Below are 16,836 nucleotides of genomic sequence, written 5' to 3' on the forward strand. Positions count from 1 at the left end.
TGAAGTGTTAAGAGTTCCTCCTTTCCAAGTTCAAAAGCGCACTCGTGAATTTAAGAAATTAGAAAATTGGCCAAGTCCAAAACATCACAATCTGAATACTGTTTCCACCGAGAAGACTTAAGGAAACTCATTCATAATGATGAACATGTTATTACCCTCTTGTGTAGAATGTCTCATATCATTGGTTCCAATGTTAAAACTTTTGCAAATAGAGCTCAAGAATTAGCCTATGTCCCACCTCTTACGAGTATTGAGAGTCCTTTACCGAATTCCACTTACATTCTAAGCATTTCCACTTATGTGCCAACTCTCATTACCACTTCAATGCAAGTTTCCAATCCTACCCATGTGAGTCTTTCTAATCCTACTCTTCCTACAAGTGTTCCACGTGTTTCATCGCCTTTATTTATGCCTTTTTACGTATGTTCCTTTTACATTTCCCAATCATCTTCCTACCACTATTGCTTCTTCCAACATTACCTCCAGTTCCAATAACTTTCCTAACATATCCAATGTATCTCCTCCTATAATTTCTTCTACCAATTACACCATTAATAGCCTCGCTCAACTCATCTCTTCCTTGTAGCAACAAATTGCTTCCCTGACTCAATCCAAATTCAACATTCCCACATGTGGCATTGCTAATCCTTTCTCCTTAGACATTATCCAAACCGATATCCCTCAACATGTTGAGATATCTCGTCTTGAGAATTATAAAGGTAAGGGTGATCCTTTAACTCGTGTTAAAACTTTTCAAACCTTGTGTAGTGATTTTGCTCACGACTATAATCATGACTGTGTTGTTCACAAGAACCTTTTGAAACAAAGTTTTGCAATGGTATAATCTCTTACCTTCTTATTCCATTGAACCCTTTCAAAAGCTTGCCAATGTTTTCATTGAAAAATTTAAAACAATATTAGTCCTCAAGTTTGTTTCCCTGATTTTATGCATTGTAAACAAGGAGTTATACAAAACATTAGTGACTTTATTGGTAGATTTAACCATTTGTATGCTCAAGTTTCTTATCATGTGCAAGATGTTGATATAGAATGGATATTTATTTCTAATTTGCAAAAAGACAAAAAAGATAAGATTCCCCTTACCAAGCTTACTTCTTTTTCACAAATATGCGCAGTGCTTCATCATTATCAACTACAAGTGAGTCAATTTTAGAGTAACACTCCAATGGCTCTTGTTGTTGTTGAAAAGAGTGATCCCACATCTGATCCTAATAAGTATCATAAGTCTAACAATTCCATCAAGATCAACAAACCATCCAACACATTAGATGATCAAGTGGCAACAGCATCTAAAGGTGTGGCTCCTTTGTCCTCTATTTTTAGACCTAAACATCGTTTTACTCCATTATCTGAATCTTTGCATATGGTGATGACAAAGTTAATCAATGCTAATATCATTTAGCTTCCTCTTATCAAACCAATTGACCTAAACAAACCTCTTTCCAAATCCTTTGATTCCAACGCCTTTCGCAAAAACCATCACCAATCAAGTCATGACACTGAAAAGTGTTGGTCATTGAAGAATGTTATCCAAGATCTCATTTATTCTAATGTTATATCTATTGATGCTAATATTAATCATGGAAACAAATTTGTTGCACCTCCTATCAGAATTTGCAAATTTACAATGATCGTTTACCATCTCTTTCCACTAATATTGTTGCATAACCTTCTTTCGTTACACATTATTTACAGTGATAAAGGTCAAGAAGCCAACCGTGTTAAGCATATCCAACCTCAACCTACACCTCAACATCAAGCTCACCTTTGCATTACCTTTGGTCACGTTGAGACAATTAAAGCACCTAATGGTCGTCTTTATATTACTGCTAGAGTCATTGGTATTCCTTCTCATGGTATTCTAGTTTATCCTACTTCCATGGTGAATGTCATAACCAAAGAGCATCTTTTTAGTAAACACTTGCTAAAAATTTCTATAATGTTTGATGCTTTGATTCAAAATTGCAATGGTTTTTCTTATCATCTCTGTGGTTCTATCTCTTTTCTTGTAGAACTTTGTGCTAAAATTGTGGATACTACTTACATTATTATCCCTACTTCAAATCAATTTCAAGTTGAGCTCGGTCTTCCTTGACTCTCTTCCATGTAAGCCATAGCTTCCCTTATTCACAAATGTCTTAAGTTTCATCACGATGGTGAGATCGAGACCATTAATCATAGTCTTATCACCCTTCTAGGCCACGAGACTATGTTGACCTTGATTTCTTTTGGCCTTCTATACCTCAATCTACTCCAACTCATCTCGATTATCCCTTTTGATCATATCAAGCTTTCAAGATCCAATGATTTGTGAACTTAATAAACCCAAGCTTGATCCTAGTCACAGTTTTCTTCCTATTCCTCCTTTATCAATTTCTCCACCTCCTATTATGTATCCTCTTGTTGCTATCTCTCAACCTAGTGTGGCTCCTTCAATTCTTCCTTTACAAGGAGAAAAAAACTTGTGGTTGATTGATCCTACCCCACCTCAAATATCTAGCAAGACCAAACATAATAAACATGCTTGTCATCGTCGTCACAAACGTCAAGCTAGAGCCCACACTCATGCCTCTCAAACTGTTTCATCACCTCATACACCTCCTAGTTCACTTCCCTTCGACCATCCCATTATCGAACCTATTGAAAAAGTAAATTTGAACAAGGATAAAATGAACAAACACGATAACATTATTTGTATCTTGGATTCTATTATGATTAATCTACATGAAGAAGATACTCTCAATCATGATACTAACTATGATATGCATGCTAGTGATTCTAATGATTTATATGAAACTATTGATCTTGATCATGATTTTCCAATTATGCTTTCTAAACAATTATCAATCACTTCTAGTAGTGAACACAGTGGCCTATCTTCACACTATGGTCCTTGTTTGGAACCAGCTATTGCTCCTTCTACCATGCTTCATGTTCTCCTCTTGTGCTTCATCTTGCCCACATTCCCTAAACACGATGGGCCAAGATTGGGGGGCATCCTCTTGTGGAGTGGATTTTGCGTTTGCCAGTTGTAATGTGCTTCCCCTGGGGTGATTTCTTTCAACGACCCTTGTTGCTCCATTGGCGCAAGGTGATAAAGGAATCGAACATCTCATAATCATTTTTTTATTTGTACCTTATTTCTTCTATATGTTGTTGCATGTTGCGTTGTACATGTGTCATTGTTCATAAAATGTGCTTTATGTAGTCCGCTATATGATGCAACATGGTAGCACCTAATTCTTTTTTATCTCCATGATGCCAACCCAAAAGCCCCTTTTTCTAACTCTTACGTATCTTATTTTCATTATGTTGTAGTTCTAATTCCTTTGTAGAATAATAGCATCTCATTTGGACATAATATTTCGTATATTATCATTTGATCATATTGACCCTAGAGTTGGTAGATCCCTCATGTGCTCATTTCACTTGATGTGTCTTTTCTTAGGGGCATTTCAAAGCTGAAACATCTCTAGCGGATGCATGTATACTACATTAAAGTTATTGTACTCGCTAAGGCATTTGCAATTGCTCTAATGTGAGGGCATACACTCTGCTCACATTTTGCGCACACGCACTATGTTTGACGACATTATGCATTTTGGATTACTAGCAATGCTTTAAGGCCTAACCCCTGCATTTTGGATCCCTTCTTGGATTACTAACAATCCTTAAAGCCAGATCCTTGCATTTGCATCTTTGATCCCTTAAGGACACATAAATCCTAATAACTAGATCACCTTTTGTTAGATTCCCCTTTCAAAGACACAAATCATTAATGATGAATCCTTGATGGGTTGACTAGCATGCCACACAAATCCACTAAACTACCAATGTCATTTCTTTTTTGCAACATATCTTTTCATATGACTTTCAGAAAGACAAGCCTTCTTACTGGACCGAGGTAATCACACCTCTTTTTTGTTTTTTGATTTCTATTTCCTGTTTTCTATTTTTCTATTTTATTAGTGATGTTTCTATTGTCATAATTTTGGATTGGGCAAAGAAACAAGTCTGTTGAGGGATTGATTGTTTATTTGTCTCCTTAGTCTTGATAAGATCGTCTTATGCATTTGATCTATTTTACTGTGAGTGAGTTCGACTCATACTCCCACTAAAAGGCTGCTAAATGTATTGTATTAAGAGTTAGCATCCATTAATTTGGGAGCTCTACAGACTTCTAAGGCCCCATTTCAACGATCTTCTAGAACATGGATGAATTTATGCTTGAATTACCGCTTTTTCCTCGAATACTTGTCCATTTCCGACCATTTCTTCTCTACCCCTGAGATCTTGGAGGATATCATAATTCAAGATACCTATTAGGTAGAAGTCAAGGTGGACCTCTATCCAAGGTGTTTTGCCTTAACATCTCGAGCCAATTTCGTGGTTTTTCATTTCTTTCCCACCCAGTGAAGTGGGCCTTTTTTATTTTGATCCTAAAATCAATATAAAAGGGAGTCTTCTCACTTCATTTGATCATCCATTATTTATGTAAGCAATCCATCCCACCTATTATTTCACACACAATTTCACAATCAAGCATACAATTGCAAGCATGTTTAAAGATGCATTCAAGGAGTTCAAGCTAGGCAAGCAAGGATTCATTGAAGGCCCTCATTTCATGTCATCAATCATGCATTTCATTCTATAGATCTACCTTCTTTCTTCATTGGAGATAGCAGAGTTGGCCATCAAGGAAGGAGATCTACATTCATCAATATTGCACAACCATTTAAACATTCATCCCTTCAAGCATTGGAGAATATTTACATCCATGAATCTATGATTTGGCACTTATAGACCTATTGTATTTGTGAAAACAACCTACATCATGCATACATTCACATACAAGCATCCATACATCTTTGTGGATAGCGGATTTGAATCCATCCATAGAGGTTTGGCAAGTAAGGTGAATATTTACATTTGTCTTACTTTTACATGTTTTCTCATTTCAAGGTTAATTCCTAAATGGGGGTTTGACCGAGCCAAGCCTCTTCCCCCCAACAATTTCCATTTTTCTTGTATGTAGGAGTAAATTTGTGAGTTTATGGATCGTCAAATCTAGGATTGCAAATCTAGGGTTTTCTATTTCTTTCAGAGCTTCGGATTTGCCGTATTTTGTATAGCTTGGGTACAGGTTAATTTCAACCTCTACATCCCAAGTTGACCTCTACCAAGTCGACCTCAATCTCCCAAATCGTCCTCTACCTTAGAAGTCGATCTTGACCTGAGGCTTCTAGATTTTCAGGATTCATAGATTCCAACTTCCTAATTCTAGACCTCACTCAGTTCCAGTTTCTTCTACAGTTTGGCAATCTATTTTCATATCTGAATTAGCATCCTCTACTAGCCCTCAAGGTGAGTTTGACTCCATTGTCATTTCATAGCAAGTACTTCGACATATTAGATCAAGTCTCTTAATGTGTTTAGTTATCATACATGTTTTTACATTACTTGCATTTCAATTAGTTAATCTACTCTACATCACAATAAAGGGAAAGGGAAAGTACAATCATTGGAAGAGAACGTGGCAATGTTTGCAATGTCTACATTATTTTACTCTTGGAAGTGGCTTGGTTACAATGTGTGCAACCTGCTCTTCTGTAGAAATATATTTAAGCTCAATAGCCCTTCTCTTAACCATATCCCTCAGATAATGGTATTTAATTTCTGCATGGTTTCTCTGTCATAAAAAACTAGATTATTTGAAACTTGTACACAACTTTAATTGTCACACATAATCATACTAATCTCAATAAGTTGTCCAAATAAACTAGCAAGTAATTTTCAATGCCACCCAGCTTCTTTTGCAGCCATACTGCTGCAACATATCTTGTTTCACCAGTGCTCTAAGCCACACATGATTATTTCTTGTTGCACTAGGAAACCATTGTGGATCCCATGTTAAAACAACCTGAAATACTCTTCCTGTTAGGCACACAACTTGCCCAATCTGAATAAAAGAAGCCTTGTAGCAATAGCTCAACATCTGATGAAAATTTTAATCCATGTCCCAATATGCCACCTACAAGATGAATCTGCCTTAATTCACAAATAATTGACTCAATGTATTTACAACATAACAAATATCAGATCTTGTGTTAACTAAATACATTAAGGAACCACTTATGTCTATACATAGTAGGATCGACCAAATCAAAAACAGTTGCATCCTCATGTAATTTTTTCAGATTTGCTTCCATTGGAGTGACTGGATTTACAATCCAGCATTCCAAATCTTTTCAATATATATCTATAGCATATTTACCTTGACTTAAAATAATTCCATTTGAACTTTGCCATACCTCAAACCCAAGTAAATAATGCAATAATCCAAGATGTTTCATATCAAATTTGAAAGTAAGTTCACTCTTACACTTATCAATAAGATCATCATTACCAATTAGATATAAATCATCAAAATAGAGCACAAGGATTGGCACTTTATTACTATTTACTTGAAAATAAAAGTTTGGATCTGCATTATTCTTTCCAAAACCCAAAATTAGAAGACAATTATCAATTCTCTCATATCATGCTCGAGAAGTTTGCTTGAGACCATAAAAGGCCTTTTTCAACTTGCACACATGAGATTCTTTATCACGGATTACAAATCCTTCAAACTATTCTATGTAGAATTCTTCTTCAATGATTTTATTTAAAAATGTTGTTTTAATATTCATTTGATGAAGTTTCTAGCCCTTTACACTTGCAATAGCTATGATTGTTCTAATAGAAGAATAGCGAGCAACAAGTGCAAAGGTTTTCTCATAATCTATGCCTTCCTTTTGTTAAAAACCTCTAGCAACAAATCTAACCTTATGTTTCTCTACACTACCATCAGCAACATCTTTAATTTAGAGAACCATTTAGAAGAAACCACAGATTTACCTTTTGGTCTAGGAACAATATCCCAAACACCAATTTTAAGAATAGAGTGGTACTCTTCCTGATGCAATAGCATCCTGGGTCTAAGGGGAATCTTGCATCACCGAAAAATATTTATATTTTTGTCTTTTCAATAAGGGTTGTTTCACTACAAACTTACAAAGTTGTTATTTGTGGAAGCTTCCTATTTTTAGTAAGTTGGTCACATCAGCTCAAAATGTTCTAAATTCATAGGTGGAAGTTCATATGAGATATATTAGCCTGCTAAAGGAGTTTCATTGTCATATCATCTGTACTGATGAAGTTATTGCAGTTTTTCGGTATGAATTTTTGGTATAAAAACTTCCAGCTCAATTTTGAAGGCTTATATGACTCTGAAACAAGGTCAAACCTTTGTTGATAGACACTTGCACCATCAGCTACTGGAGAACAAAAGTTGCCATTTCCAAAATGGATTATAATAGTCAATCAGGTCAACAAATTGTAGGTTATGATCTCCAAAAGTTTGACTACTCGAAAAATGTAATTTGTATTGTCTCGAGTCAATTCTATGTAATAAAGTGTAATTAAATAATATTATTTTAGATTGGTCAGTCGGTCTCAAGAGTTAGGGTTATGTATCTAAAACCTTCCCAGGCAGTGGAAAATGCCTATATAAGGAAGGCTCGTAGGTTGTCTAGGACAATTCTGAGTGGTGATTAGCAACTTTGTCTTGCTAAGTATTGTAAGGCACCTATATGGCTTTGCATATTGTATTTCCTGAATTATGTAATTCCATACTTTTAGAGATAATAAAAAGCCCATTTCCAATTCTTGAGAAATTGTTGTTGTTCCTTTATTTTTTGGTATGTGTTTGTGGCATTTAAGGGAGCACCCTTGAGCACCTTCATCACATCCTTCCATAAATGTTGATTAGAAGCTTTTTCAACTCTAGAAGGCTCTGATGTAATTATGTGGATCATTTTAGCAATGTAACCAACAAACTTTTTGAGATCTTTTACTTCCTCTAAAAGTACCACGAGGAGCTACATAATTTTCAGCTTCTTCCATAATGTTTCTAGCCCATAAAGGTCTTTTCTTATTAGCAAAAGTAGGACTAGGACCTTCTAAAAATCAATGGGATCAAACATTTTACGGACCAGTGTGAAAATCTAAATCTACAATCTCCTTTGAATCTCTGAAGGTGATTTTGGATCAGCCATAGCACAATCTTGAGAATCCTCGACATTTTATCCATCAGTTTTAGAATTAGAATCTCAGGATAATTTACAAGCTACAAATTCATCAGATGTGACATCCTTGCTGATTTCAATTTGTTTCTATCCTGGAACATAAATTCTATATGCTTTTGAAGAATTACTATAGCTGACAAATACCCCTTTCTTTTTTGAAGGATCCAAACTCATTCTATTCTCTTTAGGAATGTGCATAAATATTGGAAAACCAAAAATTATGAAATAACTAATGTTTGGTTTAATACATGAGAAAGCTTCTTTTAGTGTCATGTTGTCAAGGATCTAATGAGGACAACAATTTTAAAAGTGTTTCGTTGTCCTACAAGCATCAGCCCCAAGAAAAGTAGGAAGAATTTGATCGTGAATCATCACCTTTGTTGCTTCATCAATTGTTATGTTCTTTCTTTCAACCACACTATTTTGTTGAGGATTATAGGGAACACAGAACTCCCTCTTAATCCCAGCTTCAATGCAAAAATTATGAAAAATTTCGGATACATACCATTATCAGATCTTAGAATCTTAATTCTTTTGTTAGATAGATTTTCAACCAAGTCTTTGAATTCTTCGAAACAAAACAACACTTCGTCACATTCCTTAGACTCAAGAAAATGGATCCAACACTTACGAGAGAAATCACCAATGAAGGAAATATAATACCAATATCCACTAAGAGAAGCAATAGGCATTGGGCCACATAAATTTGAATGTCGAAGCTCTAGAATTTCTATAGTTCTAGTTTCACTACTACAAAAATGTGCTCTTAATATTCTTACCTATAGCGCATTGTTCGCAAACTCCTTCATGATCCTGATTTGGTTTAGGAAGACCAACAATAGCTATTTCCATAGAGGCTAAAGTTTTGAAATTTAAATGCCCAAATCTCTTGTGCCATAATTCACTTGATTTGAAAGAATTTAGAGCAAGAGCATGAAGTGGACGAGCTAAAAATTTGTAGAAGTTGCCATGACGAACTCCAATTTCACGTGTTGATTTCAAATCATAATTCATTTTCCATGCCAAAACTTTACCATCAATGAAAGCCACATGATTTCCTTTATCCTCTAAAGCTGGTATAGAAATCAGATTTCTTTTTATACCCAAAAAAAATAAAACATTACTTAAATCAAGAGAAATACCAAAGTCTAATTTAAAAGTTGTAGAGCCAACACCTTTTGTTGAATAACTAGCATCATCACCAATGGTAATGTGTAAGTGAGAGTCCTTTTTCTTTTAAATCAAAAAGATGGTCTTTGAATCCTATAATGCGATAAGATGCACCACTGTCTATCAACCATGCATCATTGTTTGTAGGAATATTACTAGAAAGTGTAGAAATAAAAAGACAACCTTCAGAACTAATACTAGACTCCTTTTGAGGAGAAGAATTTTTCACATCTACAACAACAGCTCGATGATGGAGTTTTGGTCTCATAATGCAATCTCTTGAAAAATGACCAGATTTATCACACCTAAAGCACTAAACTCGAGAGAGATCTCTGTCCTTTTTCTTGAATTCAAGAGCATATCCAAAACTCTGATCTCTAAATCTTTTGAAGATTTTTTTCCTCCCTAGCCTTTTGAAGTATGAGAAACAAGAACGTTAACATTTTCATAAAGGCTTCTTCAATTTTTTTCTCTTGCTTCGAGGCTACATTCTTCTTGAATGCAATCTGCCCTTAACTGATCAAACTTTAGAAGTTCATCTATTTGACTGATGCCTTGAATGAATGGCTCCAAGGAATGAGGAAGACCATTCATTGCCAGCATAACCAGATTTTTGTCACCAATAGCAGCAAGTTGATCTTTCAGTCCTATAATTTTCATGAAGAGACCACAAATTCTGCTTTTGACATTTTTATGTGCAGTAATTGACGCATTACAGCAAGAGCTCTATTAGTGTTGTTAAATTTGTATAGATCCTTCAGAGTATTGAACATTTCTCTAGTGATTCCAATTTTGAAAAAGCTGGAATCAAATGATCTTTAACAGAGTCAATCACGATCTTTTTGGCCATCATTTATTCTTCTTCCATGAGCTTTACCTGTAATCACCCAAAAATGATCCTCTAGACTATGAGCCCCTTTTCTAGCAATTTTGCATAATTTATTTATCACTTATCTTTGATCAAATCATCACTTCGCTATTTATTCGATTATAACCTATGGTTTGACCACCTTATCCTAAGTTCTTATTTAATTGAAAGAACATGCCCCCTTTAATTAAATAAAACCATCAAAGTCCCACTTATCCTAAGTGTGCACATGAAAAGGTATTTTACTATTTTTTTAAATAATAATAATAGGCATTTTTGTCTCACATGAGGTGCACACTTTCAAAGGTGAGTAGAATCCTTATTCTCCTCCACACATCTTTTGCCTTTTAAACATATCCATTGGTCTTGCTTAGGTAAGATTCTTGTGCATGTGGATCACTCAAAGTTCATTCTCCACCCTTGATTTTGCCTCTTATTTCTCTATCATCCAGTTATCTTTAAAAGGGAGGCTCTCTCCTTACTATAAGTGGATTTTCATTTATGCTAACATTATGTTGCAGGTTTTCTTGGAGCTTTTGGAGCACTTGGAGCACTCACTTTGCACTCATTTTGCATTTGCATTTAGCTTAGTCTTTCCTTTTATGCATAGCTTAGCTCACATAGCTTAACTAAATGATTTTGTAACCTTTCATACTTGTTAGCTTAATCTTGCATCTTGCATCTCATTCTAGCTAGCTTGCATTTGCATTGCACTCTCTTGATTCTTAGATATTGGAACCCTTGCCTCTACTCTTTGAATCTTCCATTCTATGGTGCACCTTGCAAGGGTTGCTTAATCTAGGTTTATTTGAGAGTCACAATCTCATAGCTCTTGCACAGCATAAATAGGAAGCTATAGGCTACCTTTTGAGATGCTCTTCATAATGGGTATCCTCAAGTATAAGGGTCTATAGAAGTGTGTCCACATTTTGTGTGCTCACATTTTCTTAGGTGCTTAGAAAAGGATGAGTCTAAACGAGCGTTAAATAAAGTTCATGACAGCATTTGTGGGTCTCACTCTAATGGCATTGCACTTGCTTGAAAACTGCTTAGGGTTGGTTACTTTAGCCTACGATGCAAGCTGATGTCGTGCAATATGCTAAATCCTGCAAGAAATGTCAACTCCATGGCAACTTAATTCAAGCTCTTGGATGTGAGTTGATACCCTATATCACACATTGGCCTTTTCAGTAGTGGGCCTTTGACTTAGTTGGCAAGATACATCCTAGCTCTTGTAGCGAACACAAGTTTATTATCACAGCTACTGAGTACTTTACTAGATAGGTCGAAGTTGTTCCTCTTTTTGCTGCTATTGGAAAGCATGTGTCCCTTTTCATATTGAATCATATACTTTGTCACTATGGTGTCCCTTCATCCATTGTCACTGTTAATGGAGAGTAATTTCAAAATAAGGATCTTAGACAACTTTACAAGAAATTCAAGATCAAACAACATTGGTCCCCAATATACTATCCTCAAGGGAATGGTCAAGTTGAAGCCTCTAATAAGACATTATTGAAGATCTTGCATAGGACTGTGCACAAATCTAGAAGGGATTGACATTTGCAAATTAATCCTACGCTCTGGGTTTATAGGACTGGCATACGCACACCCACTGGGGTTACACCTTTCGCTCTAGTATATGGATCTGAGGTTGTTCTACCTTTAGAGGTTAAGATTCCTTCTTTGCGAATCTCTTTCAAAGGGCTAATCTTATCATCACATCTACCTTTTTGGCCCCCTTATATACCATTTTCACCTCTCTTTTTTTACCTAATTTGTGAACTCTCTAGATTTTCGCAAAATTGCACCCTTACCTAATTTCGACGTCCTAGATCCATTTGTGGAATTGATTCATCTTGATGGTCCAAATCGCATTTTAAAATTCTTCCCTTCTACATAGTTGGCTAACCTTTCTAAGGCTTAATCCTTCGATCTTTCTGAGACATTCCTCCTTTCTTCATTTCTTGATCATTTCTACTTTTCTTCATTACATTTCACATTTTTCCTCTTCTTGATCATTTCTACTTTTCTTCATTACATTTCACATTTTTCCTCGTCTTGACCTAATTCTAATGCTCTATCTTTCTAGTCAAACTTAGTCTGCTCTATCTTCATTACATTTCACATTTTTCCTCGTCTTGACCTAATTCTAATGCTCTATCTTTCTAGTCAAACTTAGTCACATGGGGGCATATCTTCACTGCTTGAAGGTCAACCTTTGGTCTTAATCTTTTATCTGTCATCATGGACCTTGTCTTATCTTGATTTGATCAACTCTACCTCATTTTTGCATCTCCTCTACCTCATTTTGATTTCAATCCCGAGGGGGCAAGAATACTTTATTTGCAATTCCACATTTGCTTATCTGCTTTGGGCTTGTGAATACTCATCTTGAATTCTAATTTGTCTTGACTTGGCTTATCTACTCGCTTTTGGTTGGACATGTTAGTGCTCATCTTGAGTATTGATATTGCCTTAATTATCTCTCCTAAATGTTCAATCTCACTACTTATTAACTGTGCGTTTAGGATCATCTATTTCTTTGTGCTTTGTTCCTTGGAGCTCTATCAAATGCTATCTTGACATCTCCATTCTTTGATGTAATGCATTCTCGAATCAATCACACGTTAGTCAAAGAGGGGCAAACATAATCACCCAAAAATGGTCCTCTAGACTATGAGCCCCCTTTCTAGCAATTTAGCATAATTTATCCATCACTTATCTTTGACCAAATCATCACTTTGCTATTTATTCAATTATAACCTATGGTTTGACCACCTTATCCTAACTCTCTTATTTAATTGAAAGATCATGTCCCCTTTTAATTAAATAATATCACCAAAGTCCCACTTATCCTAAGTGTGCACATGAAAAGGCATTTTCTTATTTTAAAAATAAAAGGAAAAAGGCATTTTTGTAAAAAAGCATTTTTGTCTCACATGAGGTAAACACTTTTAAAGGTGAGTGGAATCCTTATTCTCCTCTGCACATCTTTTGTCTTTCAAACATAGCTATTGATCTTGCTTAGGTAAGATTCTTGTCCACATGGATTATATTCTCTACCATCCAATCATCTTTAAAAGGAAGGTTCTCTCCTCACTCTAAGATGGATTCTAGTTTATGCTAAAGTTATGCTGCAAGTTTTCTTAAAGCTTTTGGAGTACTTGGAGCACTCACTTTGCACTCATTTTGCATTGACATTCTCTCACTTGTATTTTGCTTAGTCTTCCCTTTTATGCATAGCTTAGCTCGCATAGCTTAACAAGGTGGTTTTGTAACTTTTCATACTTGTTAGCTTAATCTTGCATTTTGCATCTCATTCTAGCTTACATGCATTTGCATTGCACTCTCTTGATTCTTAGATATTGGCACTCTTGTCTTTACTCTTTGAATTTTCCATTCTATGGTGCACCTTGCAAGGGTTGTTCACTCTTGGTTCATTTGAGAGCCACAATCTCATAGCTCTTGCACGTCATAGATAGGAAGCTATAGGCCACCTCTTGAGATGCTCTTAATCATGGGTATTCTCAAGTATAAAGGTCTATAGAAGTGTGTCCACATTTTTGACATACATTGCCAACATCATCGAATGGCTCTGTCACGTCACTAATTATATAGTGTAAAATATCATTTTTCTCAAGAACAATCAGAACTCTTGGCTTCTAAGAAGCAAAGTTTGAAGATCCCTCTAACTTGTCCTCAACTTTCAAACCATTCACCATCTTCACAAATTGTCAATGAAGAAAACTAATCAAGAAGAATAAACAACATGATATAACTTCTGGTTCAAGATCGAAGTGCTTCAAACATGCTTTAATACCATGTTAAATTTTGAACTAGAAATACAATAAATTATATAACAATGAGAAATACATCAGAGATTACCTTGGGTAAAACCCTCTTCAATGAGACGAGGGAAACAACCCAGCCCACCAAAATAGCACCTTTATTTCAAATCTCAGAGAACAATTACAATGTTTTTCAGATTATAATTGAAGTTCTCAATATTAACCAAATAAATTATCATCTAAAAAAAATCTCTCTAATCTACAAATGAGTTGTATGCTGAAGCAACTTTAAAGGTTCTAAAATAGAAATAGAGATGAACTGAAGAAGGTTTCTATTAATCTCTTCACATGCACACACACCTAACTTATACACACTAATAGACATTAATGAGAATAGTCACCAACTTCTCAGAGAAAATGTTGTTTTGAGACAAACTGTAGTACACATGAAATTTTCGCCTTCAATGAGATGCCTCGTTTCATTATCATGCCTACAAACTTCATTCATACTCACTTATTTTAATGTATGCATAATAATATGCATTCTTCTGCCAAAACAAAGAAGGAGATGAAACAAATCTTCGAGCATTACAATACAAAACATGCACCTCGTCAAAAAATTTCAAATGACGCATGATAGAAAGTGTCATGAGAGAAGATGAGAAAACTGGCACAGCTAGGATAAGAAAATGATGAGTTGGAGGGAGACACCAACATGAATGTCATGCCATCTATTGAGTAGACTTAACATATTGACGGTGAACACTATGACCAACAAACAAATATGTACTGGTAGGAGACGCAAGAGCCGAATAGGAATAGAAACATAATCACAACCATAGCAATAATAAAACCAAAATTGAGTAGCACAGCCAACAGTATCTTGGAAAGGAAAAGATCATCATAGACTAAACAACCATAGATATCAGATCTCTATCACAGCTATATCCTCAACAACAACTATGTCAAACCATTTTATTTCACTTCTTTTGGCACCACAAGATGAGATTAATAGGTCCTTGTTCCTTGCCCAAAAAAGTTACAGATAACATGTAACATACCACATCATGTCCATAATCTACTTGATATGAAGACAAACTGTAACCCAAAAAGTACGCATGGCTTGCTTGTTTATAACTGTAAAAATAACAAGGGGTTTCAGAGCAGGGCAAGATAACAATATTTTATCAAAAATGAAGAGTTGATCGTGGAACAAAAGTTTTTTCGTCGACCAAATTCTTCAAAGAATTAAAAGCATGCACTGTAATGTTAAAAACTACAATGTTTTCAAATCTCGAAGAATAATTATTCGTCAACTAACAGAAAACAAGATCTCAAGTAATGTTTCAGCCAGAATTCTTCTTCTCTATGTCAACCTATGGATAATACATTTATTTATTGCTGCTGAGGGTGGCACAGTGAAGTAAAAAGACGCTTTGACCTTATAAAATGGAAGGCTCGCTATAATAGACATAAGAGGGTTTAAACGTTTTAAACATACACGATCCGAGGATTATAATGATGCTAGCAGTCATTTTATATAGGGAAATAGCTTTAAACCTGCCTAGAACCGAAATAGTTACCAAACATTCATTACCCTCTCTCGAATTCACAGATAAACTTTAAAATAGGGCCGCGGAAAGTAACAAGAATGAGAATGTATTACATTGGACTTACCTAGAGCTGACAAATATTCGTTTGCAGGGATTTCAAAAATTGAGAAAATGAAATCGTAACAAAAATTAAACAGAAGAGAAAGCAAAAATTTGAAACGAAGCTTAAAATTTGTCATCGGAACAGGAGAAAGACTAAAATTCCTCCAGTGAAAAAACACGTAAGACAGACATTCAGAGCTCAAGAAGTGAGTAACTGATCTGGGAAAAAAAAAAAAGAGTAGGGTTTTTTCACCTTCAAAAACAGCGAGACCCGTGCCCGCGACCGCGACCAAGCGAACCAGTAATAAGACGGATCAGATTGAAATTTCAAAGCACAAAAGGGCGGGAAAATGGAATTCCAATCTCCTCTCCAATTTCGATAAAATGGAAAAAAAAACGAGGCTATCATAGACGGAAATGACGTTTCCATGTTTTAATGGAACGAAGGAATGAACCGAAGTAGCCTATGGGACGCATTCTCTTTTGTCATTTTTTATTAAGCATCATCCATTGAAGTGTCTCACACCTCAAACAATAAGAACCAAGCATGGTATTACCATTTTTCTTTTTTTGGGTCTCCATTTAATACTTAAATATATATATGTTTTTTCCTCCCTTCCTACTATAGGATAAAGTTCTTTGATTTAGTAGACTTTTTAAGACCAATTTCGTTTTGACCATATGATATTCCTAAATTTCTCCCTAGTAAACTATGTATTTCTTCATTGATATATAGACACTCTTGTTTATTATCCCAAATTGTCATTCATTTCTCATTTTTCTCAATCCATATTTCCTTTTTTCTATCTAATTTCTCTTCCACAATCATCTTAAGCCAACAATGTTTTCCATATTTTGAGCTTTCTTCAGGTGGCTCAATAAGCAAGCCATTGTGAAAATTTCTAAAGGGAATGTACATGTTTCTACTGATAAGTCCTCGTATGGAATATCAATTTTGATTTTGAGATTGCTAATTATGACTAGATGTTTATAAATTCTTTCTACTTGCCTCCATTTCTAATATAACATGTTGTTACCCCTAATTTCACATTCTAGGGTGACCAACAAAAAAAAAAAGCATTTTCTTCTTTTTATAATGTCATAACCCTTCATTCCTTCATAGAATTTGTAAGATATATAATGTTTTTCAGTCTCCCTAAATTATTTTCTATGTACACATTTCTTAATTGAGTTTATTAAAAACT

General features: G+C 35.1%; 1 protein-coding gene across 3 annotated transcripts in view; it reads right to left on the reverse strand.

Moving 5' to 3' along the window:
- Nucleotides 1-16,139, reverse strand: part of LOC149554813 (kinetochore protein SPC24 homolog) — a 77,998-nt gene extending 61,859 nt beyond the window's left edge. Inside the window, exons 1-2 of one of the 3 annotated variants that reach the window (XM_089828824.1) lie at nucleotides 15,885-16,139; nucleotides 15,038-15,113 (exon numbers count right to left, since the gene is read on the reverse strand). In XM_089828824.1, the coding sequence (XP_089684950.1) occupies nucleotides 15,038-15,051 (14 nt within the window). In that variant the 5' untranslated portion in view covers nucleotides 15,052-15,113; nucleotides 15,885-16,139. The remainder of the gene's footprint in view (nucleotides 1-15,037; nucleotides 15,114-15,884) is intronic. The other 2 variants (XM_089828827.1, XM_089828826.1) reach the window with 2 other exon arrangements.
- Between the last annotated feature and the right edge of the window lie 697 nt (nucleotides 16,140-16,836).

The sequence above is a fragment of the Cupressus sempervirens genome, chromosome 5 (assembly GCF_028749045.1).
Source record: "Cupressus sempervirens isolate cs-2001-9-10 chromosome 5, ASM2874904v1, whole genome shotgun sequence".
In the NCBI taxonomy this organism is placed as follows: domain Eukaryota; kingdom Viridiplantae; phylum Streptophyta; class Pinopsida; order Cupressales; family Cupressaceae; genus Cupressus; species Cupressus sempervirens.